The 27,389-nt window shown below is 24.7% G+C and overlaps 1 protein-coding gene across 1 annotated transcript; it reads right to left on the bottom strand.

Moving 5' to 3' along the window:
* Positions 1 to 4,295: 4,295 nt before the first annotated feature.
* On the bottom strand, positions 4,296 to 24,276 carry LOC145836596 (peroxisomal carnitine O-octanoyltransferase-like). The gene is made up of 12 exons (XM_082944388.1): positions 24,180 to 24,276; positions 23,438 to 23,572; positions 20,531 to 20,664; positions 20,196 to 20,311; positions 15,695 to 15,843; positions 14,926 to 15,196; positions 13,529 to 13,710; positions 11,054 to 11,214; positions 9,811 to 9,908; positions 7,370 to 7,580; positions 5,457 to 5,555; positions 4,296 to 4,621 (listed from the first exon to the last, which is right to left on the bottom strand). The coding sequence occupies exons 1-12, from the start codon at positions 24,274 to 24,276 to the stop codon at positions 4,412 to 4,414; spliced, it is 1,863 nt and encodes a 620-aa protein (XP_082800514.1). The 3' UTR covers positions 4,296 to 4,411.
* Positions 24,277 to 27,389: the final 3,113 nt, after the last annotated feature.

Genomic DNA, 27,389 nt, shown 5'->3' with positions numbered 1-27,389 from the left:
TTTAAAGGTTTGTCCTTGACAAGACGTTCAAAGGTATTCGTGGTGTGAGACTCGTTAACCGAAGGGTTCTTCGTTCACCAGGTCCTAGGACTAAATATTTTAAGCGTTTTGTTTTGTTCAATAAAGTAATATAACTAAATCTTTTATTAATTAATCTAAAATTAATATTGTATTTGTTCGATTAGAGTTAGAACTAGTTCATATACCCTAAACTAAATATTAGTTGAAAAAGACTTTAAACCAAAAAAAAATATTTTTTAAGGATGTTTTTATTTTTATCTTTAAATTCATTTTTTAATTGAAAAACAAATAAGAATAAGATATAACTTGATAATTTTGAATATTATCTTACTAAAGGCCTAAAGTTTTTTTTTTTTCTAGTATTAATCATTCTTTATTTCTTAAACTTTGACCAACTTAAAAGGCTTACAGACGCAAAAAATGTGCACAAATTGATTAAAATCTATGAAAATTAAGTAACTTATAAAGTTTTGAAGCTTAATTTTTGTAAAAAGTTGTTAATAAGTTTACTAAAACAAAAGTTAGTAATTTTCTGAATGAAAAAAGTGTAAATAACAATTCAAAGTCTTATAGTTAAAATGAATTTAAAATGTTTAACAAAAAAATTGTTAATATTTGAATCATTTAAATATTTCTTTTACAATAGGAGTACTTATAATTTTGTTATATATTCTTTTAATTAGCCATTTTGGACAATTATTTAAACATTGTTTCAGAAAACCAATCAAAAGAATAAGCTTGTTTAATTTACATTGATCATGTAGCAAACTATCACGTAGCTGCATTGTTGACTTAGAATAAATCTTTTTTAATATTAAAAACTTATACAGTTTTTACCTATATAAATAACAATTAATGTTTTTCAATAAAAGGTTTAATACATTTTAACTGCAGCTCATCAGAAACTCACTGCAGACGTTTGAAGTAAAACAAATTTTTTTTAATTAAAAACAACAAACTTTAGAAAACTACATAAGTGATTAATTAGATTGTTGTAAAAAACCAATCAACAAACATCAATCAATGTAAAATAGTAATTAACGCAAAATAATCATTGTAAATTACAAACCGAAACAAAATTTCTAAAACAAACAAAGTCTTTAAAACTTTAAGTAAATAAAATAACCGATGAAACTTTTAAACAAACTAACCAAAAACACTTTTAAATAATTTAAGAAACCTTTTAGTCAAACTGTTTCTGCTTACATAGTTCAGGTTTATTTGAAAATATTGAGGTAGCTTCGAATGTAACCAAATCAATGGAATTTGTACAATTGTTAATAACCATAAATCTCGATAATTCCAATTGGTATAATCAACCCTTTTGTAAATTTGAGCTTGTCTCACGGCATACGAGAGTCCAGGCTTCTGCTTTGCAGACTTTCACCGATATTTTTTTTTTGACTAAATCTCGATAAACCATAGTTGTTTGCACAATCAACGTTGTTGATCAGAAGTTCTACTATAGAAGATCTTTCGGTCGCATTTATAACAGCTTTCGTTTTATTATTAGTATTTTCTTTTATTAAGTCTAATACACATTTAGGTATAAGTATAATTTTTGTATTTTGTTTTGTTGATTTGAAAAGACTAGGTTTTACTAACTAAGTTGTTAAGTTTTCCTTTTAAGATTTTTTTCAATTTCTATCCATCACATAGCTTTATAACTTGGTTGTTACATATATCTAAAATACAATCACTTAATCAGTTACATAAAAAAGTGCCTTTTTTTTGCTCACTTTTCGCTATAAAAATTTAGGTTTAGGCTTATCATAAATTTTATACAATAAGTATTTTACTTACGTGATGTCTGTTGTAGACATGTAAACTATGAAATTTAAAATTCTAAATGTTATTTGAAAGCTTTTTATGCAAAGTTGTACTTAATTTTTATTTAAATTTAGTTTTTAGACTTTAAATTTCATAAAACTGTTATAAGAAAATTAGTTGTTAGCAAACTTTACTGTAGTCTTTATAGTAAAGTAATCAAATTTCTATGATTTAACCAAAACTTGAATGAAATTTTTTGATACATAGCTAATCATAAAACTTATTTTTACAGAGAGTTTATATTTCCCTCTTAAAACTTACCTAATGAAAAACATTAGTCTTTATTTTAAAAAGAAATTTATTTTCATTAAAGTAAAACAACTACTTATAATTCTGAATTTGCCAAGGTAGAATTACACATTACGTAACTTACTTGTTTGACCTTCAAAAAACGTTTATCGTTGTAGAAGTAAGAGTTAGACTTATGTTTTCCTACCATAAAAGTATTGACCGTTTTATTTACTTAATTATTTAATTACATTTTTTATATTTTTTCGAACAAATTTCAACCAGTAATACGTTTCCAAATTTTAAAAATTAATTGAATTATATATAAACTTTTAAAGAATTAATATGGTTAATGATTTATCATCGAAATTGAAAAATATAGAGGTGTCTCTTAGATAAAAAATAATAAGTTGATTATTTTAATTAAAACAGTCGAAAAGTGTTTAATTAAAAAATATTTATAAAACAAGTGAACAACTATCTTAAGTAAAAATAGCTTAGATTATATGTATATATATCGAGCTTGCAAAAATCTATTTAATTTATCAAAAACTTTAATTAATAACTCTTTCAATTTTTCCGTTGAAACTTTAAACAAGTTAACTACAGTAGAGCTTTTTTTGTTTAGTAGAGCGCTAATCTTTTTATCATCTTGTCAATTGAAGTTTCTCCCTTCTTTTAGTATATATTTAATTTTATAGGAATTTTTTGGGTAAAGTATTGAAAATTTATCGTGTCTTTTTTTTTTTAATTAAAGTTTACCCATTCAAAATATACGTTTTCAGCTTCAAAGATAATGGAGTCTCCTTCATCATAAATTACTTTGTGCGTGTATTTAATTTATAACTTAGTTCTATTAATTAATGCCAGACGCTGTAGCTAAATTTTATTTCTAAAAAATTAGTTATTTTTTTCTATAATAATCTGTTCTTAACCTTAAATATACAAGTTATATTTATTTACTCAAACTACGGGTTTTTTTGTTTTGTGTACACTAAACGTTACTTAGTTTTGAATTTTTAGACAACTATTTATAAGACTATGGTAGATTTAAGTGTATTAACGTTGTTTGAAATTTGCACTAATGTTATTGAACCTAATCGAGTTTTTTGTTTTGTAATGAATTCGACCTATTTCATTCCTTTAAAAATCGGAGAGATGTCTATGGCTTGAATTTTGTACATGATGTTGAATGTCGAGTGTTAAAAGCTGAGTCAATAAGATATTGACGGATCAAAGCTGAGTCAATAAGATATTGACGGATAAAAGCTGAGCTGATAAGAGCTCATTTAATGAAGCTCATTTAAGCCTATTGTCGTTTAAAAGTAGTCTTGTGGTAATTACGTCAGGGAAGAAACGTTGGATCCTGTTTTCAGACACACATATTATATTGTAGCAGCAGAAAATTGTATTAAAGATCATTGGAACTCTAGTTTGGAATTGCACTGTTAGACTTGTATTTAGTTATGGTGTTTTTTTTATATACAAGTATAAAGTGTTCATTATTGAAACAGTTACATATAATGTTCTGGTTGAAACTTAAACATAGTTTATAATAAACAGTTATCTCTGTTTTAGTTTAGAATTTTAAGCATCTTTTTATCAAGTTAAATTAGTTGTTAAAGATTCAACTCCATTTAGAGGAGTTATCAAAAGTGTGATTCTTCAAGTTCTCAAAAGATGATTAGTCCAACAGCCAAAGGTTTAAATTTATACAACTGTATCTACTTTTAATAGAAATGTAATACTAAACTAAATAATTCTAAAGATTACTTATTGACCAAAATTTCTAAATTTATTATGTTTATAAATAATTAGATTTTTGATTTTTGAAGCTTATAGATAAACCGTTACAAAATTTAAATACCACTAAATACATTACATTAACATAGTGCTTTATAAAAAATTATAAGCTGCATTTACTATTTATAACAGCCCTAAATTATACTAGATTTTTGATCTTATCCATTAGGTGTTAAATTAGTATTAAAGTGAGAAATTATGTTTTACAAACATTTATTGCTAATAAATAAACGCAACTCGATAAACACAATGAATTATTACAAGCAACAATTACTATTTTCTTAAACGAAAAGCTAATACATAATTTATAACTTCCTACTTACTTATAATAATAGTAAAACACAACTATAAAATTAATGAAACATAATATATGATTAACTAAAAAATGAACATTCTTAACATTTTCAGCGGCTTTGATGATTGCTTATCAAACACGAAATAGTTTTTAAATAACAAATATTAAAATAACGTCATATTAAAGTAAAATACTGCATTAGAACTAGGTTTTAAAATACAAAAAAAAATTACTTTATAATTTAGATTCAGATTTACTGTTTGAAAAGTTCATAACCAGTTTAAATATTTGTTCAAAACTTTCATGTAAATTTAAGATTATTTTGTCACAATCAGTTTCTTTACAGTTGTTCCATGACAACATAGAGTAAGTGACGCTGTGGTTGTTTATTCTGTAAAAGAACCCATAACCATCGTGTTTCATCGGAGCTACTGCTCCAGTTGACTGAAAATTTTATACAATTAAGAAAGTCATTTTAGAATACCAAAGTATCAAAATTACTTATATTGTTGACATTTGAATGAGACATCATGAGTTAAATTTTTATACTATGGAATTAGTTTTATGAAAAAATCAAGGAACAAAAATTCATATATACCATAGCATTAAATAGTTGGTTCATTTTTACTTCAAAAAATTTAAGTGGCTTTTAAACTATACTATACAACAAAATAGACTTTTTACTCACTTTAGCCAAACTTCTTTGCTTCGAAAACATTGGATGGCAAAAATAATTTAAATATAAGTAATATAATTTATTTACGTAAAACAAGAGGTAAGTGAACGACTTAAAAAGTTGTATGCTTTGAAATACCAAGCAATGACTAACTGCTTACTAGTTATTTTGCTATTTTTACAAAAAATATCTTTTTGTGTATTTGTTTTTTATTATTTATTATAAGTTTCAGTATATGTATAGACTGCGTTTTTTAGTGTATTTAAAGTTTAAAGTTTAAAACTTTGACAAAGTGATTAAGAAGTAAAGACTGACTTTGGTACATTTCAAAAAAAGTTAAATATTAAATAGCTGTCGCTTTCGTCTTATTACTCTGTGGAGACCTTATATGTCTTGTTTGAAACTAAAGTTGTATCCACAAGCTTGTACCGTCAAAGATCATTAAAAACTTTTGCACAACAGCTTTTTACAACCTAAAAACTATTCAAAACTAAATTTATCAAGAAAAGTTATCTAATAAAAAATCTCCGAACAAATAGTCCATTTAAAAACAAAAAATATTTATGTAAGCAATGATAAAATATCAGGCATGAATGAACTAACATTGAAGTTACCAACAAAGCTGGTTGAAAGATCGAAGTTTCCCCCGCCTCCTGTTTTATGGTACATTTCGTCGGTGAAAATAGCTGGAGTTTTGTTTTCCTGTTTTTTTTTACAACATTGCTTTTTTTTGATACTCAGAAGTCATTTTCAATATATAACCTATGTTTTAGAAATTATGATTTTAGTTACAAAAACACTTCGATGATAGACAAATAATTCAAAACTAAAGTTACTGTGAGTTTTACCTTTCTAATATTCAAATTCATATAAAAACTATAAAACTAAAGTTGTAGTTAAACAAATATCTGGTTTTCAATATAAAACCTATGTTTTAGAAATTATGATTTTAGTTACAAAAACACTTCGATGATAGACAAATAATTCAAAACCAAAGTTACTGTGAGTTTTACCTTTCTAATATTCAAATTCATATAAAAACTATAAAACTAAAGTTGTAGTTAAACAAATATCTGTTCAGTCTACAACTTACTTATTATATTCTTTACTTTTAAATGCTCTCTATAAAAAGATTTTTCTAATTAAGGTAAGTATTTAAGGTTATATGACAGATCAAATTCCGAAAATTTTTTCTTAGAAAAATCTTTGAAGGGCCAAAACTAAAAAACTAATAAACATTTGAAAAATATATGTGTATGACATGCACCCAGTATTAATAAATGTGACGTATGTCATTCTAACTGTTAAGAAAATTGTTTTATAGCTCTAACATTATTTTTAGAAGACATTGAAAAATTTGCACAAAAATAGTTAAACTCGTTTAATTTTGTTAAGTAAAATTCCTTTAACCTTGAGCAATTATTTCTAAACTTATTTTCTTTAAATATATATAAAGTAACTAGAAATTTTTATTTATATAACTTTAAATTAAACTACATAAATAACTTCTTATAAATTAATCATTTACGTTCAATAAAAGTAACTATGTACTATGTATTAAACATATCTATCCACAGTATGTTTTCTAAACAGTACTTTAGCGAAAAATAATATATTTTATATCATTAAATTACAAATAAAAATTTAATTTCTCTAAAAAAGACACAAAAACTTAAAAAAAGAAAATATAATGAAAAAATTCATTCGTGTTTATTAACCAAACATAACTGATATTTTTAAAACTTTAATTTCTTTGATAATAGACTTGAAAATAATAATTTTCTTAAATAATAATAAAAAAACTTATTTGTCTAGTAAGTGTATAGAGCTATATATCAGTTCAAACCTAAAACAAATTTTATTTTATTTTTATTTTAAAAACCATATGGTTTTAGCTGCTTAAAAACATGTATATTTGCTAAATATACGACTTACTAAAGACTAAAACTTTTAATAGCTAACTTTAAGAAGACTAAACCTTAGAAAAAATATATTTACTGATAAGCTTTTTCGTCCTAATCTTTTAAAGCGTTTTTTTTTGAAATATATTTATTAATAATTTTAAAGTCAAACTAATTTAGGATATTTAGTTGTCAAAGATATTTCTTTAAAAGTATGGGCGTTTTTCAGGTTTATTAAAAAAATGGATTTTAGTTTTTATTACCAAGCTTTTCTGGAAACTTGAGTTTCCTTGCGTTAAAGTTTTTAGGAGAAAATTGATTAAAATTATTCTTTAACTTGACTATAAAACAATTGTCTTCTGTAAGTACCCACAAAAAAATTACTACGAAACTTTTTTTTTTTAATTTAAAATCTATTTCATCCGTAAAAACTAGTTTATTTACTAAAAAAATAGATTTGTTAAAGCAAACAAATGCTTGATAATCAAAAAATATATACTCAAAATTATTTTTATATTTTAGAGCAACTCTATAGGTTAATAAAACTGGCAACATAAACTTAGACATTAAAATAATCGCATTTACCAAAAAAAAAATCGAAAATAAATATCTTACACTAAAAGCTTGAATTTGAAGTCCGAACAGATGTCTGTCGCAACCTCGATTATTCACACACTCGCGCATCAACCACTTGTATTTATTGTGCGCTTTCACAAAACACTCATACACATCCTCACTCATCACGTCACAATCGAGTATTTTGCGGCAAAACTCAACCATCTCAGTAGTGCAAGTCCTCATCGTCTCTGTCCTGCCGTGGTAAAACCTAAAAAATTGGTAAAAAGTAAAAAATATCACTAAGTAGCAAAAGAATTACTTTCAACTAACACTTTTTATTTGCACAATCTGTCTGAAATTATTTAGATGATTGTATTTTTAACAGAAAACAAAGGTTTTAATATAATTTTAACTCAAGCTATGAATTTATAAATCTTAAAATTCCTTGTTTTTATAACTTATAAACTATTACTTTTCATTAAGATTTTCAAAAGACTTCTTTTAATTGTTATAAATTTTTGTTCTTTTTATACTTGATCTGTAACAAAATGGCTTTTGTTATTTTGTCAAATATCTGCCTTTGATAGTGGAGAGTTTGTTGTTATTGTTTTTAAAGATTATTATAATTGAGTTTTTAGATGTTAAACATTTATTTTTGATCTATTTGATTTTTTGAGCATTATTTAAGCATTGTATTTAGCAGTCAATATATTTACTAATGTGATTGATAACTGTAATAAATTAGTTTCTTTGTGTTACACTAGTAACACACTAGAAACCTTAGACTCACATCATATTACTTTAGTGAAAAATCTTATTTTAAATAAAGCATAATATTTGTTTTAATTAATCACTTTGAATCAGAAAAAGCTCAAATCGTTTAGCTGAGAAAAGAGGTCAAACCCTCCGTAATATTCTTGATAGTAGTATCCCACACTAGACCGGAACTACAAATCAGATACTAATAAGCTTTACTTGTATATTTAGCTGTAAAAAACACATAAAGGCTTTCAAAAAAATACACCAAAAGCTTAAGTAAAAATTTAAAGAAATAAAGACAAAAAAAAAATTATAAGCAAAATTACTTCTTTCTAATTATTTTTTTAATTGAGAGCTTAGTAAAATAAAAAAAATAACATTTTAGCTATACATTTAGTTGTAAAACATTCATATAAATATTCAAAACCATTATTAAAATTTTGCAATTAAATTTGTAGATAAAAATTACAAGTGTTTTTGTTAGCAAAAAATTAAAAAATATATATATATATAATTATCACAGATGTTCTTGTGCTAAAACTTTATTTCAACTAACGGCGTTTCACTGCTCTCAAATAAATTTAAGAACAGATCTACGGAGTCTCAAAAAGCTCAAAAAAAATTTGAGACTCCGTAGATCTGTTCTTAAATTTATTTGAGAGCAGTGAAACGCCGTTAGTTGAAATAAAGTTTTAGCACAAGAACATCTGTGATATACATTCCGATAAGCTTAGCTTATCAGGATCTCCAGGATTTAACGCCTTATAACGTTACATCTTATATATATAATTATTCAGTTGTTTGAATCGTAGTTGTCATTCAAATTAAATCTGATGATTGATCATAAGATTCACGTTTACCAAAATAGTAAAGTTCAAAAAAAACCACAAACAAAATAATGATAGTAAAAATTAATCCCAATTATTATATTAAAATTACTTCTCGAGTTTTTTAAGCTTTAAACTGATTAATTAATATTTTGACAATCTTTGCATGTTTTTGTTGTAGTTCTCAAAAACTTTTTCAAAAGTTAAACACTCTTTGCTATTTTACCAAGTTATTTCATGCTGAGCTGGATAACTACTTGAAAAAAAATATTTGAAAAACGTAATTAGTAGTTTAATAAATTCAGTAACTTGATGAATAGATTAATTAATAGAATTTAAAATATAGCATTTTTAAATAAGAGATTAACTTTATCACAAGTAAACAAAAGTGTAAACTAAGCTTTTATTTTATAGTAAAGTAAAAAGGTTTAAAACTTTGATGACTACAGTGTTAAACTAAAATTTTTAAAAAACTTTTTAATGCTTGCTTAGGATCACAACTTATATTATAGGAAAAAAAAGTTATACATAATTTTTGTATTAATAACAGTATTAAATATAAGTAATAGATTTTCTTTAAATATAACTCTTTTTCGAACACTCTTTTATAATAGCTTTTAACATCTTAATAAATTAACTTTATATAATGAAACCATGGTTTTGCTGCAATCTTTTTAAAATTATAATCTTTAGTTTTAAGAAATATGACTAGGAATAACTCACTAATCTGTTTTTAAATTACATCCGAAATGCAATTTTTCTTTTAATGCTGTTTTACTGATTTTACTGCTTTGTAAGCAAAAACAAATAGATAATATACTTCTGCACATACATAAATACTTACATAAATTTCTTTTTTTGTGTACCAACCTTAAAAGTAAACCGGAAATTGTAAATTTAACTCATTCTTACTTTCTAGCAGATGCAGTTTCATATGTTGAGGGAACTTTGTTGTGAACTCTCGTATAAGCAAGTTGAATAGCTGCTTGTACGAAGAATGATGGGTTTATCTGATAATATAAAATAAAAATACATTTGTTTATTCCAAACAATATATATACTAAAAACTTTTATTTGTATAGAATAAATTCATTGTGTTTATTTATGTTTTTGATTCATCCTGACATTGAGTCTGAAACTGGAAATATGAAATGATATAAATTTGAATATTTCTTTGAAAGATAGTACTACTAAGTCAAGATCTTAAAGAACTTAGAGCTCCAAACTAAACTTTTAAAATTTCATTTGCAACTGTATTTATGCCAGTTGGCTTCAGATCATTTAAAGGGGTTTTCTTAGAAAAAATTAAGATAACTTCGAAAGTATAAAATCATGCTATGAAAGAAAATCAGTTTAAAAAACACTATAAACGTAATATATCATTTGCTTTTTTTATAGTTTCAAAATAAATATTTTAAAGTTTTCTTTAGCTAACAAATTAATAAAAAAATTTTCCTTTGTCGTACTTTTTTTAGTCCTTAAGCTGTTCCTTAAAAGTTTGTAAAAACAGTGCAATATAAATGTATTTATCAATAAGATCCTGTGATTTAGTCAGTTTCACTAACATTAGATAGTTGTCTTGTTACAAGTTTTTATAAATAGTTTTAGCTGATGTAAAACTGTTTTTTCTTACTTTTGTTTAATAAAATAAGTAAACATGCTCTTTTAAAACTTTAAAACTTTATACTTTAGTTTATCAAGCATCTACAAGCTGTTAAAAAACAAAAACAAAATAGGAGTTTTATAGTTACCTTATTTTCAAATTAAAAGACATATAAAATTTAATAATATAAATTATATTTAAAAAACGTTTTAGTAATTATGTTTAAGTTCTGATAACTTTTGCTCTTTTTTTTTTGAAAATCTAAGTTAAGAAATATTACGTTACATCAAAATTCTATTTTTTAAATGTATAAAAAAATTTTTACAATATTTCAAATTAATAAATACCGATTTCTTTTTCAGCCTACTTTAATGTTACTTTACTATTGTGAAACTTTAAACTACTTTACTTTAGTCTAACTAGACATTGCAAGTTTCGATTTAGTTTGAAAGATCTAAAAGAGATAAATGAGCATTTTTATCATTAAAGTTTAAAACACAAACTTGTTTTTCAAATTTATTTTAAATTAAAGCAACAATAAACTCTACCAACATTATACTTTTTAAGATCCTTGGTACCAACACCTTTAAACTCTACAACTTCTACATCAATCTCTTCATTAAAATTAATTGTTGTTTCTTCTCCTTTTTTTATTGCTTGTACTATTTTTTCATCATAGTCGAACACAATTTGTTTAACTTTTGAAGGTTTATCTGGTTATTATACAGAAATATAGAAATATAGAAATAATATTAGAAATTTTAACAGTATAAAGAAATTTAAGATTTTAATTCCATAAGTTAACAAATTTTTTGTAAATATTTAGTACTTTTAGTAATATTTGTAAAACAATAATTTAAACATGAAACCTTAGTTTTAAATAAGCCAAATACATTTATTAAACTTTTACTCATTTTAATTTTAAGACATTTATAACAAAATTGATAAAATCAAAGAAAACATTCATGTACCAAGAGACAACCTCAAGTTAACTTAAAATTTTGATCATACAACTTGGATCATCAGAACACAAGCTCTAGGTCAGCGATTCTTAACCTGGGGTAAATTTACACGTGGAGATAAATTCCCTTGTTCAAAGGAGGTATATTTTCTTTAACAAAAGTGATGTAAATTAAAGTTTATTATTTATATTTTTAATTTATGAGTTAGTATTTAACCGTAATTTTTTCAAGTTAAATAAACTGTTTAAACTTTACGATTTTTAATATTTAATAATTGTAAATTTCAAAATATCTAATTTTTTTTTTAAATTAAACACTATTTTGGATATTGGGAGTAAATTTGTTATTTACTTTCCAAAAAGGGGTAAATTTGTTAATAATATTCCAAAAAGGCGTAAAACATGAAATAAAGGTTAAGAACCGCTGCTCTAGGTAGACTGAGATCTAAGTTTTGATTTCCTTGAACTATTCAGTCAGTCTTCAGACCAAAAAAATGTGGTTGTCAACCTACAGACAGATTATGATATTTAACCATGAAGCTATTATTTGCTGGTATGATCAGTGATGTCAGTCTTGTCTAATTGCATTTAATACATGGTCAACTTGGCAAAACAGCTGATACGCTCGTTTTTTATACACCATTTACAAAATTTATTTAAAAAAAATTAAAAAATAAAATAGATAAAACAAACTTAATTTCGCATATATTTTTACTTTAGTTCAACTGTAACAAATAAATGTATTTTTTAAACATATTTACAATACTTATTTACGAAAACTCTTTTTTAAATATTGTTACATAACTAAAAACTAGCTTGACTGTAGTTATTTATGTAAAAATAAATAAAATCAGTATAAAAACTGTAACAAACGGACTAAAATTATAATTAACAGTAATCTATTGAAAAAACTTACCTGAGCCATTATACAGTTTTATAGTAACTAAATAGACTTCTAAACCATATACAAAGATAGTACTAAATTTTAATAATAAAATAAAAAATATATTACAAACAATTTTTGAAAAAAAAATTAAACTTTTTTTTGGTTTTTTAAAAGATTTATAAGTTTTTGCTCAAAGCATTTTTTTTAGTTTACTGTAACTAAAAATACATAAACCATTTTTGAAATAAAAATTTTGCTCATTCTACATATACACAATAAAAGTGTAGATTTAAATTTAAATATAAACAAACTAAAACAAGTGTTTATTCATTATAATTAGTTGATTTTGATCAAAATGAATTACAATAAATTATACATTTACCATAATTTTCCAGTAAAACTAATAACGCACAAGTGTGACTATTTGAACGTACCAGTAAAAACACCATAGAGACATATGCTTGCATTTACAATTTAGTAAATTAGTAAATTTAGTAATTGTTGAATTTAATACGTTTCTAAACCCATTAAGACCAGATTGAGATATATAAATAAGCTGTAATTTGTCTATTTTGCCTTGACTAATTCTAAAAAATAGGCATTTTTTAAAATTAATTAAATAACTTATTTTACGGTTGCTTGTAGGTTTTGTAAAAAAGAAGTTTTTTGAATTTCTTTCAGGTCTTTAAAAGTACAATTTTATTTGTACACTTTAAGTATAAAATTAAATTTAAGATACTGCAAGACTACTTTATTTCAATTTGTTTTATAATAAATGTAGTTCTAAAAAATCCAAAAAATATATTGTACATGATAGATTTTCTTATCTAATCTAAAATACATAAATTTTTATTTACAATGTTTAAAATTATAGATTTTTCCAAGTATTTTAGTGATTTTTGTTCAAAATTCTAAGAATTTTTGCCTAAATTGTCAAATTCTAGGTTTTATGGGAACCTTAGTAACAAATAAAATATTAAAATTACAATATTTAAATTCTCATATTTTTTTCTACTTGATAAACGTAATCTATCATATAAACATAATTTATAGTATCCACCGTTTTTTTGAACCCTATCATGATTTCATTAACAGTATGTCAAAAGTGCAACAAAATATAAAAAATAAAACTGTTTTAAAAATAAGTTTTGAAAAATTGTTTCAACAAAACTAACCAGACCTGACAGCGACAACAACTTATTGTGGTCATACTTCTTCCAGTCACCACCACAAGTTTTCAGTTGACTAGTCATATACGCAATATAGGTGACAAACACCATTCCATCAACTGGCGAGTGATCGCAGTGAGCTGCATACACCCCGTTTTCACTCCATACTTCGTTGTATGACTTGTCCCTCCATCTTCAAACACATTTTATCAAAAAAATAATAAATAATAAAGTTCTATTTAGTTGAAGGTTAAAACAATAAACTTTAAGTATTTTACAATATCTATTTAAACAGATATAACTCTAAAAATTCAAACCATTATAAACACTGCAAAGCTCTCATTTGCAATTTTTAGTTTATTATTATAAGGCTGCTAAATATTATTTCTCCAGCACTAGTTCTATTTGAAGACTTATATCCTTTAAAAATACATAATAAATATATTAATCTACATAGGTATTCTAGAATTTGTATTTTCTAAGTAAAAGATACATTTCATGAACAACTTTGTTTTAAGGATACTTATAAAAGACTGCCGACCAATGACTTCAATAAACAATTAAAAGTCATAAACTTTATAAGGTTTTAATTTAATAAACTGAGTACTGTGTGAATTAGTGTAAACTTTTCAATCTATTTTATGTAGCTTTTTACTTTAGGTTTTACTTGTTTCAATTACTTGATTGAATCAATTATTCGTTTTTGACTTTATTTATCAATTGCATTTAAATATCTATAAGTGACACTTATATAAAACACTATAAGCAAAACAAAATAAGACACTATAAGCAAAACAGCTGTTTTTGTAATCAAAATATTTTACTTGACTAACAAAAAAGTATGAACAGCTCTACAGTTCTACAATAACGAAGTAAAGCTTTAGACCAAGGGTCGACAGCCTTTTATAAGTCAAGGGCCAATTTTTCAAAAAAAAATTTGCTAACGGATTGAACTGTATGAAAAAGTCTTCCACAAGCCACAGTAATTCTTAAATACTTATAATCATCAATATAAACATATATCATAAAATAAAAATACTGTTATAAAATAAGTTATAAAAAAAGCAAAAATACCCTAAAATTATTTATATACGACATTTTTAGTTTAATATATAATTTTATATATAATAGTTAGTAGTAATTGTTCATTTAAAAGCCTAATTGTAAGTTATAAGATTTTTTTAATTCTTTAAATTAAAATAGTAATATTTTAGTTGAAAATTACCAAGCGGGCCAAATATTTTTGCTTTGCACAGTTTGCCAAACCCTACATTAAATAAACGTTTTATTTGATAAAATTCAATTGTTAAAACTTATATGATAAAATTTTTACATAGTTTCATTCTAATTGTGTTTACCACCTTTTAATTTACAATATTAAAGTTTTGTACTTATCTCCTGTTTTTACCTGCATGTAGAATCACCAGTCATACAGTTTCTCATGATATCAGTCAAATTTGTCGGTGTCGCAGAGTCCAGACAAAGCACATGAACAGCCGATTCGATTTGATGCAAGTTTTTTACATTTTTTTTGCTTAAACTCAACAAATGCTTGCGTGCATCTGCCCATTTGTCACGTGGTAGTGACGTCATTGCAGCTATTCCGACATCAGCAACAGATCTATCGCTTTTAATCAAATTAAGAGCATCCATAAATTGTGCGACTGTGTGTACATTGTCTGAAAAAATGTATTTTGAAGTAAAATGTAACAAGGTTATAATCTTTTTAACAGGTTTCAAATTACTTAACATTTTTTTAAATATTACTTTGGTTTAAACTGTTGCACTTTCCCTTTATCTTATTTAAAATATTTTTAAACTTTTCAAAAATAAATTAAGAACTCTTTTTTATACGAATAATTATTAATTTTATCACTGGAAATGAATAAAATTTAAGAAATTCTACTTTTAATGACCTAAACAAGATTGGTTCTTTAAAATAATTAATTAACTAAGCCATACTTGAAAGTAAACTTACAGATCACTTTTATTCATAAAAAATTTAATACAAATTTAAATAAATTTAAACTACAACCAAAAACTGAACTAGTTTTAAAGTTTTTATTTTGAAATATACTATTTTCCAATACCATCCTAAACCAAATGTAAAGTGTTTTTAATTATACTTACTCAACCTAGTTAAACATATGTATATATACTTCAAGTTAAAAAATAACCTTTGTCATCAACAAGGTCAATTTTAAATATCTTTTTGTTATGTAAGACGATGGAATAACTAGGACAGGTTTCTTGGCTTTCTAGTTTGAAATAGTTATGTATTTCATCCAAGTTTTTACCAGGCACCCGGGTCACATTGAAACAGTTTCTAAAAACAAACATAAACTTTGAGTTGTTTGTTTAAAGAAATACAACTTGGGAGAAAACTTTTTATAGCTCATATTTAATTAAAAAACTTACAAAACTTAATTTTTAAAAATATAATTCAGAATGAAAAAAAAAATCTGGAAACTGATGCCAATTTGAGAAACTAGTTTTAATGAATCAAAATCAAAAACCAACAACACTCTTTAAACTGTTAATTAAATAGCCTTGGTGACTAAAAACTAACCTATAAAGCTTAAGTAAATTATTAAGATAATAAAACGTTAATAACTGAGCTAAAAGTGTAGTTCTTGTCGAAATGTGGTAAAATTTGTTGAAAATTGAGCTTTTAGTATCATAAAATAAAGAAGAACTAATTAAATTAACTTATAATAATAAAAACAAATACTTCTTTTTTACTTGAATTAAAATATCCTGAGTTTAAATAAAATAAAGGTTAGACTGGCTTGAGTCAACTTAATTTTTTCAAAGTGCTCAACAAAATTTAAAACAATCCAAATAAGCCTATGTTTTTTTATACCTCCAAAAAAACTTAGCTTGTGTAGCTTGAATAGCAACACCATAAAAGTATAAATATATATTTTCCTAAAAAAATTTAAATGTACCTAAATATGTATTTAAATATTATTGTAAAAATTTATAAAGATAAATATAATATATTAAAAACTTAAAATTTAAAAAAGTAGAACAATTATTTCATGTAGGTTGTTGCTACAATCATCAACTATATAAAAGCCCTTCTAAACGGGCTCAATGAAGATTAGTTTCCTTAAAAAATCTAATTATTAAATATTCACTATACATATAAATTTTTCAAATGTACTAAGAGGTATTTACTATACCAGTATATAAAGTTAAGTTTACAAAACTTTAGTTCTATACTTAGGGTTGCCAAATGTTTTTGGCAACTTTTCTCCAGGTTTTTAAAAGTACACATTTTTGGTCTATTTTTAGTTTAAAGTTAAGTATAAGGTAAAAAACTGTATTAAGTAGTATAAAAACATTGAAAAGTTACTGTAAAGCTATTTTATATGTGTTTATTAATAGAAAAAATTTTGATGATGACACAATTTTTTTATCTATGTGATAGATTTTTTGTGTCAAATCGAAATTTTACTATTGAACATGTTAATATTGTTAAAAATTCCAGGTCATTCCAGGTTTTTTTCTCGTAATTATTCAAATTCCAAGTTTTTCCAGGTTTCTTGGTTTTTTAGCAACCCTGTATACTATCAAGATATAAATTTTTAGATAAAACATACAACATCATTAGATTTTTCATGCTAAACTTAACAAACTTGACGATAAAAATTTATAACTTTATTATTTCAAATAGCAATCAAAATTTTAATTCATTATATATACTTATATATCATTACCAAAAGCAATTCAAAGAAAAATTAAAAAACAAATATAAAAATATGTAAAAACGCTTTATCGCCTAAATAAGTATACGCTTACCCATATTAAATTTTAGTAATATATAGATTACTTTAAATCAACCATACAATTTTTTACATAATTTAATAACACATCAAAACAACAAAACATTGAAATTTTAAAATTTTCTGAAGTAAAATTGTCTTGTACTATAAGCAATAAAGTGTATTTTATAGATGCAACAAAACAAAGTGAACCTCAACAAACAAATAACTTTCATATGAGCTACAGAAACTAGAAAATATCTACTCCAAAAGCAAAAAGTTATTGCTTATATGTATTAAATGTAAAGTTAACTTTGTCATGCAAAAAAGTAAATCATTGCTAAAATATTTTGAAAATACTTTATTATAATACAATAAATTATGCTTAAATATGTAAAAGATAAAAGAAAATATAATCTAATAAAAGTAAAATACTTTCAAAACATTTATCAACGGTACATTAAACTGTAAAATACATAAAGTATTTCTTTTATTTATATAAATCATAACACTTTATATAAAAAACTTTATACTGAACTTTGTACATATTTTATCTAATTGTACCAGCTAGCGGTTACTTTTTGTACATAAAACATATGCAAACTTTATATATTTAAATCTGTTTTTATAACTACTGTGTTCTTACAGAATTTTATTTTTACAAAAACTACCTATACATTTAGTAATCTTAACTTAACATTTACTTTCAAATGTATTTCACATGAACAAGCATACAAAAAACGTTGTGTACTAATTGTTTTATTTAATTTACAAATTAATTTTACAAAAACTATAATAGGAACTCCATAAGTATATCTGATTTAAACTATATTTGTAAACAATAAAAAAGTTTTTTAAATGTTTTAATCTTTCTAGTTTAATTTTAGGTATAAATTTTTTTTAGAAAAAAACAACTAAGATTTACTTGTACTTCGGTAATTATCAACTTTACAGGCCGTTTAGAATTCAAAACTAAATAAACTCAACAAATCATATAAGAACTTATTCTTCATTAACGACCTAAAATAGTTGAGTAATATTATTAATTGACTGTCCAATTCATGCTTGTAATTAACAAATACCGGATGTATCAATCAACATTGTAAGTAGCCTTCTTATTACCCACATCAATGTGCATACTCGATCGTCCATTTCGTTTTACTATTCGGGTGTAACAAACTTACAATGGCTAACCTGACCAAGAGTTGACTTTAGGATCAGTCAAGTGTGGCTAGCGTTTATCAGAAAGTAAGAGGTGTTTAATTTTCGGTTAAATATAAGCTTTGAATATGCAGAAGTTCAGCTATTGCAATGACCTTAAAGAAAAATTAGGTTATCTTATGTATACTATTTATCCGCGAATATTTTCGATATGTGAAAAAAAAATTAGCAGAACTGACATGTTTACTAGATGTAATCAAAAATCCAGTAATTAATATGAAATACCAAATTGTTAACAAAGAAGATCCAGTGATCAATGTGGAAGATCCAATGATTGACGTTGAACATCAAGCATTCAATGTGGTACATCCAGTAGTCAATATTGAAATAAGATGGTCTATAAGAATTACTCAATGTTTATTGTCTAAGATCTAGTGATCAATATGGAACATATAATAGATGACAAGTAGCTTTTAAACGTTGAAATAAGTGATGACAGCAGCTTATTAGAGGAACACATTAACTTTATCTAGATTGTTTTAATTGTTTTTACAGAAACACTGGTTTTGTGATAGGAAGTGGAAAGCTATATGTTTTTCAGCTTGCCTTATGACGAACATTTGTGGAAAATACAGATTTTATAAACTAACAGATTTACTTCAAAATTAGCTTCAAGAGATGTGGGTTGGAATAAGAAAAGAATTTGTCAGCAGCATTCTGTATACAAAATACTTTTTGGATTTGAAGAGGTCGTCTCCTACCTGCATGAACCGGATCTATTTGGAAAGCAGTATTTGATGTCTTCTCTGTATTGCTACCTGATATTTTAGTGATTCATGGTCATGTGAAGAGCTTAAAGGAGTAGCATGGAAAACTAAAATGTTTCTAAGCAAATACAGAAATTGATCTTTTCCTACAAAAACTGCAATCCTATTGTAGCAACTATTCAAATAAGAGATTTGCAGCAAATTGTTTGCAGAGAAGATGTTGATCACAACAGAAGGCACACCAGAGAAAGGCACTCGATTTAGTTTAGGTGTTGCAGTGTGTACAAAGGCTAACAAACAAAAGGATTTAATACTAAGTATTTTACCTATTATTAACTATTATCTGTAGAAATTATTTTATCTTAATGAAAAGCATGTATACACCCACTTTATTCTATGCTTCTATTCTTTCATTACAGTAATTATTTTTTACAGAACCCAGTTGAAGTTTGTGATTTGTTAACACACAGAAACATATGTTAGTACAATAAAGGAAGATTACTGTACAATTTGTTTTTATACTTTATTTATACTTTTTAATGAAAAAATCTTAAAATTGTCATAAAATAAAAAAGACTTCTACTTTATTTAAACGTATTTCATTTTACATATATGCTAATAAAAATACTTTTACCTGTTGTCAAAACTCTCATTATTAGATATAAATAGTTTGCAAAAGTTTAAAAACTTAAAAGCTATAATAACCCTTACACGTATATCATTAAGCTTGAAAGGTGTACCTTTAAAATTTCTATAGAAAACATGTACAGCTACTGTTTTCAAAAAGTAAAATAATTTCTCTCAAGTTTTAAATATGACTTACATGTAGTATATTATTATAAATTTTTTTTTAAGTTTTTTGTTTTCCATAGTTTAGCTCATATAACACTTAATTTAAAATTTTTAACTAGATTTTTTTACTTTAGAAAATATGGCACAGACTTAAGATAACAGCAAAACTTTTGATTAAATAAAATAGTTACTTGTATTGATTCATGCACAATGGATATTTTGATGTTGTATGAGCAGGAATACATTCACGTCTTAGTAAGTTCCAATAGGAAGCAAGAAGGTGTAAACTAAACGCTGACCGTTCAACCTAGAAAAAACCAACAAAATTAATAATAAAAATAAATAAGTCATTGTTTTCCAAAAAAAAATATTGTGTTTAGCCAGCTTTAAACGCCTTACTTTTTGTGTAAACTTTATATTTGTTTAGAATCATTATTATCAAAGCTGTCTTTAATTTCAAACAAAATTAAACATTTACATTACAATAAAAACAAAATTTAGGTATAAATATTTTAATTAAAAAAACCTGACTGTAAGACTTTGGTGGAAAAAGTTTATTTTGGATATCTGTCACTCCTGAAAAGTTACTGGTGACCAAAGAAGATCTACTAGATAAGTAAGCATTTTTAAGCCAAATATTCTCGACCCAATTTCTACTATCTGCGTTTGTTTTTGTTTTTTTGAAATTAACTTTGGTAAGTAAACTTTACTCAGGGTTCGTGCGCAAGATTTCTTTCATTTAGCCTGACTGAGACCAATTTAGTCTGACATTTTTTCAAAGCAAGGAAAATCCCCTTTAGAAGTCATTTTAGGTATTTGGGGGTCTTGATTAGTACTATTGTAGTATCCGACTTCAACCAGCTTCATCTCAAAAATATTTTGAGCTTTAAAAATCTGCCAAAAGCGACTAAGTTGTGAAAAAGGTGATTTACCCCTCTATGCCCTTAACATAACAAATTCAGTGATAAGTTTTGAAATAAGTGTTATTTCTAATCTATTACTAGAGTAAAAATTCAATAATTACAGTAACCTCTTGCTTATTTACGCACATTGTGTCCACAGAAAAAATGCATAAAGATCCAGAGATTGTAAAGATACGAGAGGTACCAAATATACTTACCATAATGGTTGTTTTTTGATATTGCTTTTAGTTAAAAGCAGACTGGGGACTTTCCCACTTGTAACAATTTGTTTACTTTATTTATAAATATGAAAACAAAAGATAAAACTATACATAAACTAAAAAAAATGGATTTAAATATATACAAAATAATAATACTTGTAGAAAAATTTTACTAATTTTAATAATAAGTAGATTTTATCTTTATCTTTGTTTATATGTGAATTATTTGATACTCTACATTTATATTCTATTCTACTTAGCAAATTCAGTTTATAACTAAGCTTTTGTTTACAATTAAGAAATGGTGTGGTGTCTATACTAAAATTTGTTTCTATAGCCTTTTACAAAAATATACATTTAATGCTGTAATGGATTTCTTCTTTTGAACAAAAATATATAAAATATAAGAAAAATGATTAATAAAATTTGTTTATGTTACTAGAACTTTTTCTAATTTGAACTTTTCACACATAAGAATAAACTTGTCTTGCATTGTATTAAAAATATAGTAATCGATTTAAATAAAATTACAATAAACCTAATTTGTGCAATATTAAGAATTTTTTTTTTTTTTTGAATTTTTTAGAATTCTTAAATGCGTAACTAAACAAGAGTGCGTAAAGATGCGAGGGTTACTGTATTACTAAACACAATTGTTCAATTTAATTAAGTACTAAAGTAAAACCATTAAAACCAGAAGATTTATAATAAAACAAAGTGCATTGTTGTGTTTTATAAAAATTTAAAATAAAACGCTTACACAAGTATTAAAATAAATAAAAAAATGTTTACTATAGTAATTAGACTAATACTTAAAATTGATACATAACTATAAATCCTTAAAATAAATACAGTGATTGTTGATGTCGTATCAGATTTAAAAAGCTTACACTTAAATTAAAATAAAAACCGTTAATATTTGTTCTTGTAAAGAAAAATGAATTGTACCTAAAATCTTAAAGTTAAGTTTTAGTGTTCTGAATATCTCTAATAATTTTTAAAAAATACTAAAATATATGAATAAACTGCTAAGAGTTCTAATCTTAAAAGTATTCTGTATAAAGCTTTAAAATTAGAAATTAAAACAGTTCAACCAACTAAGATCTGAAAACATGGCTGATGTAAACAAATTCAAACAAACAGCTAAGTTGTTGAATTAAATGTTTAAACTGTATTTTTTATGAATTTTCATAATTATGACGTATATAATCTACTCAAAACAAAATAATGAAGATACTTAGAAAAAATTTAGAGATTCAACAAAAGGTTTTAAGCATTTATTTTTACAAATACTGACTGAATATGTCTTAAATAACTAAATCTTTAATAGAAATAAATTCACATCTCAATTTGATCTTCAAAATATTTCTCATTTTTTTATTCTAAAATTTTCAAGCATTTGAACTGAGAAAAACTGAGATTCTCAAGTTTTTGAATAAAAAACTGATTTAGCCTGACTTAGCCTGATTTAGCTTGACGCGCACAAACCCTGTTTACTATATTTTCTATTTATTTATTTTGTTATTAAATAGTTATCAATTAATTATGTAGACTTAATAAGATTTAATTTAAAAATATGTTTTTTATTTTGTTGATGGGACCCACTTAAAAGGGCTTTTAAAAAAGTTTATTTGAAAATGCAAAAAAAAAGTTTAACATTTTGCGTTTTTGAAATAAAATTATGTGTATAACAAATGTATAAAAGTCTAATGTAAAACTATCATATAATTTTATGGTTATAATAATTATATTGTCAAATGTTTATATAGCCTTAAAACTTTTATTATTTGCAATGGAAATCAACAAGTAAATTATATTTTTGTATGAATGTATTTGCAAAATGTTTTGCTTCATAACACTGAGGACATCAAGTACTTTTAATAAATATTTTTATTCAGAGAATTATTTTACTTAAGATTTACTTTAAATCCCTACAAATGTTTTAACCTCAACTAATCAAAGACATTTAAATCATTTATATTTTCATTTATAAATAAACTCTTTTACAAAGCCAATCACATCTTTTAATATAAAAAATTACTAAAAAAAATCATAAACTATCACACAATGTGGATTTTCATCTCAAATATATTTTTCTGTGTAATACTTACAAGATAAAGTCAAAGAACAGAGTATTTTTTGTATATTGCTTTTATAGTCCTTACTAAAATTTATAGTAAGTAAAGACTACTTAAGATGTTGTTCAATAGCGATTAAGTACAAGCCTTTTTGTCATTGTTAAGTGTTACCACATTAACAAATTGCTAATGCTTTCAGTTTATTATATGTTAAACAAATTAAATAACTAACTTGATGCTTTTTTTTTCAAAGAACTTTGAAGATAAAGTGCTTCATTTTGTAGAAATTCTTGACAAACTTTGTAACAGTTTAAAAAATCTTTATCACTTGCAACTAAAAATAGAGTCACGACATTAAAAACCAAATCTATAACAATTAGGCATAAATAAACTTACTCATGTTTTATAAATGTGTTTTTATTTTTCATTTTTTCATACATTTTTTTAAATGCTTACAATTTTTTGTAGAAAATAACTAGGAAACACCTCTGAATACAAATCTTATTTTAGCAAAGTTACTGCACAGTGCACATGTACATATAATTATGAAAATGATATATGTACTATTGGAGAATTTTTAAAACCATCTTCTAATTTTATCCATACAGAACTGTAACATCACAAAAAAAAACTATAGATAAGTATTTTAAGAAAGTTGCCTGCTCATATCCTTATGATAACATTTATACATACTATTGAAGACCTTTTAAAAATCTAAGTCTAATTTTAAGTTGATCAATAAGTCTGTGTACATATGTTGTAAAATTATTTTTTTTTATTTAGCAAAATAAATAGCGTTGATTTATAAATATTTAATAATAACTTTTTATAAATTTCATAAGTAAATTTCTTGTAACTTTGCCAAAAATAAGGATATGACTACCAACAATAATTGTCCTTGAAAACGAAGTGTATCTAAACACACGACATATAGTCTGCTAGTAAATCATAATTAAAGCATCCAAACCACCTACCTGCTTTCACAGAGTCCAAGTATTTAATAATAGTATTGTGAAGGTTTGGAACAGATAACTTTGGTAAAACACTATCATGTTTAAAAGTTGATACCATTATGAGTTGAAATTAACTGAAGTATGTTATTATATAGTTAAACTTATATAAAAACTTTTGAACTACATGTTATAAAATAGTAATTTAAATAATTTTTTGAGAAATTTATTTATCATTTACAAAAAAGAAGCTTTAATTTTTTCTTTAAGTAATTAAGTTTAAAAAAACTTTGTAATGATTTTCAAACTGTTTTTATCTTTAATTTAAATTAAATTTACAAATTGTAAACAACACAAAGAAAAATAGTGTATATAAAATAACCTAAAAGTTTATAACAAAATAATTCTATTTATATATAGTATCTACAAGTTAGAAAATTCTATAATTTAAGGACATATGGGTCAATTAATTTTATCAAAACTTAATCTTATTTTGTAAAGTTTAAACTAAGCTAAAAGTTGCTTTTTACAGAATTTTATTATGTTTTATTTTCAAAATAATTTTTCAGATATTGCTGACTAAAATCCAAGAGTCCAGTAGCTTCCTAATGAGAGGTGCAAACTAAAAAAAGGAAAAAAGACAATTTTTATTAAAGTTCGATCTCATTCTACTTTTTTGGGATAAATAACTCAAACTTTCATGAAGCGTTTCTTGCAATATTAAGAAATTTGTTTAGAAGTATTTTTTTCAATTAAAAATTAAAAATATTGTATAAAAAATAGGCTTTTTTTAAGTAGAAAAACATTAGTCTCACTCTTCCCTTAACAACAATAAACTTTTTTTGAAGGTAAAGTAAGTAAGTAAGTTGTCATCACCTGTAATTCTATCTGCCCCTTTAAAATTAACTTTAATCCAACCAAATAAATAAATAAATAAAAATGTTTTCCTGAAAATAATCCATTGGTGACACATCATTTTGACTAACTGTTAAAAAGATAGAACAAACAAATTTACATGAACTCTTTATCTCTACAAACGTTTATTGCTGTAGAACAGGGTATCCTATAATGGGCCAAGTAGCCCCCTTGGGGCCATTACAGAAATTTAGAGGGCCATAAGCAACAAAAGGGCAAAAGGGAGTGTCATGGGGTCATACTTTGAAACTTACACTAGATTTTCTGGAGTTGATGAGGAAGAGCAAAAAAATAGATCTTAGGCATTTTTAATGGTAGTTTTGAAATCATACTAGATATTATGGAAAATTCTTAGGTAATTTAGGAGGTCATAAATTGTAAACAGGGAGCCACAAGGTCATATAACTTGAACTTACACTACATATTCTGGAATTAATGATGAAAAGCAAAATAAAAGGTCTAGGGCGTTTTTAATGGTAGTTTTTTGAGAACTCTAGTTAGAGCGGCCCATAGCTTTTTAATTTCTTTAAAAAAGTTTGGGAAACCCTGCTGTAGAAGGAAGAGTGAGACTGATTTTTTACCTTAAAACAATAAGAATAATAATATTAAGTTTAAGTAATAAAATATTTTGAACAACATTCAAATTACAGTATAAGTTGATTATCCTATTTTTCTCATAGTGCCAACTCCAGCAGTATAAATATTTCTTATTTAATACAGTAGTTAGTTTTGTTTTGTTCAAAAAGTGTACCTTTGAACTACAAAGTTTCACATAAAATATTATTTCCCAAGGTGAAATACAGTTTAACTGTGTTTTTTTACAACTACTTTACTGACAATCATTATAAAAACCAGAAAATTTCAAGTAATTTTTCTTGGTTTGAAAGTTTTAAAACACAACAGTTTCTTTGATCTTTGTAATAAATAAATATATTTTTACAGAATTTAACAGCTACCATAAGTTGTTATAATAATCAAATAATACATTGCATGTGTTTTATATTTAAATAATTCTTCTCAAAATCAACAACTTTACATTAGGTGAGTTTTTTTAGTTTAAGACAAGACAGTATCCAGGCCATTTAGTGTAGGACTTCATAACCAAAATATATTTTCTACACCAGGCCTTGGACAATACTTTTTTAAAAACAGAGCATACATGTACTTATAAATGACAAAATGGAAAAAAGTTTGTAAAAAATCTTCAAAAATTTAATGACAAATGTCTGCATTTAAATTAAAAATGTAATTGTTTTCCAATCTTTACTTAACATTGTTAAAATTGGTTAAATTGAATAAACATCAGTAACCCATTAAAGTAAAACATTTTATCTTACAAGTAGGTATTATTAGTGGCAAACTTGCCTTGTCTTAAGGTATCAATAATTTGATTTTAAAAGAGTTTTCTGTCTAACAAAACTTCATAGCCTATTAATGATCATAACTAGAACAAATAAATATAAAATCATTGCAACTGTTACCTTAACAAATTTTTTTGAACTCATAGTTAATACAAACTTTTATTTTTGTAGAAGGAAGAGTGAGAATTACTTTTTCTACATTTAAACATAGAAAAAATAAGACACAACTTAATGTTAATAAGAAGGTTGTACTTAAAAGTTTCAAATACAGTCAAATTACAGCTAAAGTTAATTTTCCGATTTTTCTCATATTTCCCAACTCCAGCAGTATAGTATCACAAAAAACGGGATTTCCCAAGGTGAAGTACTGATTAAAGGCGTTTCTGATTAGCCAATTTTTAACTAGTTTTTGTTTTAAGTTTTTTTTTTTTTTTTTTGGTTAACTTTTATATATTTGGGTGAGGTGGGTTACGGTTGAGGGTAAACATTAAAGAATTAGTGTAAGATGGGTTAGGGGTAACGGCATAGATGTGCTTAATATACTGCTGTGCTGTATTATCATCTTACCTCATTTGCAAAAAGTTATAAATAAAAAAAATCTAAATAAAACCTAACAACTGCAGCCGACCTATTTTGTTTACAACTACTGTACTAACAGAAGTAAAACTTATGTAAATAGTTTTAGATTAATTAGTTGTAGCTACCACAACTAAAAAATAAAGCCTAATTTCAAAGTCATTCTTAACTATTACTGTTTAATATTTCAACATATTTTACTTTGAAACTAAAGTATTTTTAGTGTATATATAAAGTAGCAAAAGTTTAAGTTAGAACGTTTTATATGTTAGAGTCGAGCTACATACATTTAATAAATATATTCATGTTGTCTGTTCTTTATATGACGTATTCATGCGTCACAAAAGATTACATTTAGAAAAAAGTCAAATTTTATAAAAGT

Source organism: Thalia democratica, chromosome 5 (genome assembly GCF_965202585.1).
Source record: "Thalia democratica chromosome 5, ktThaDemo2.hap1.1, whole genome shotgun sequence".
In the NCBI taxonomy this organism is placed as follows: domain Eukaryota; kingdom Metazoa; phylum Chordata; class Thaliacea; order Salpida; family Salpidae; genus Thalia; species Thalia democratica.
Note: the sequence above shows the minus strand (reverse complement) of the source record. Positions and strands in the feature narration are given on the sequence as shown.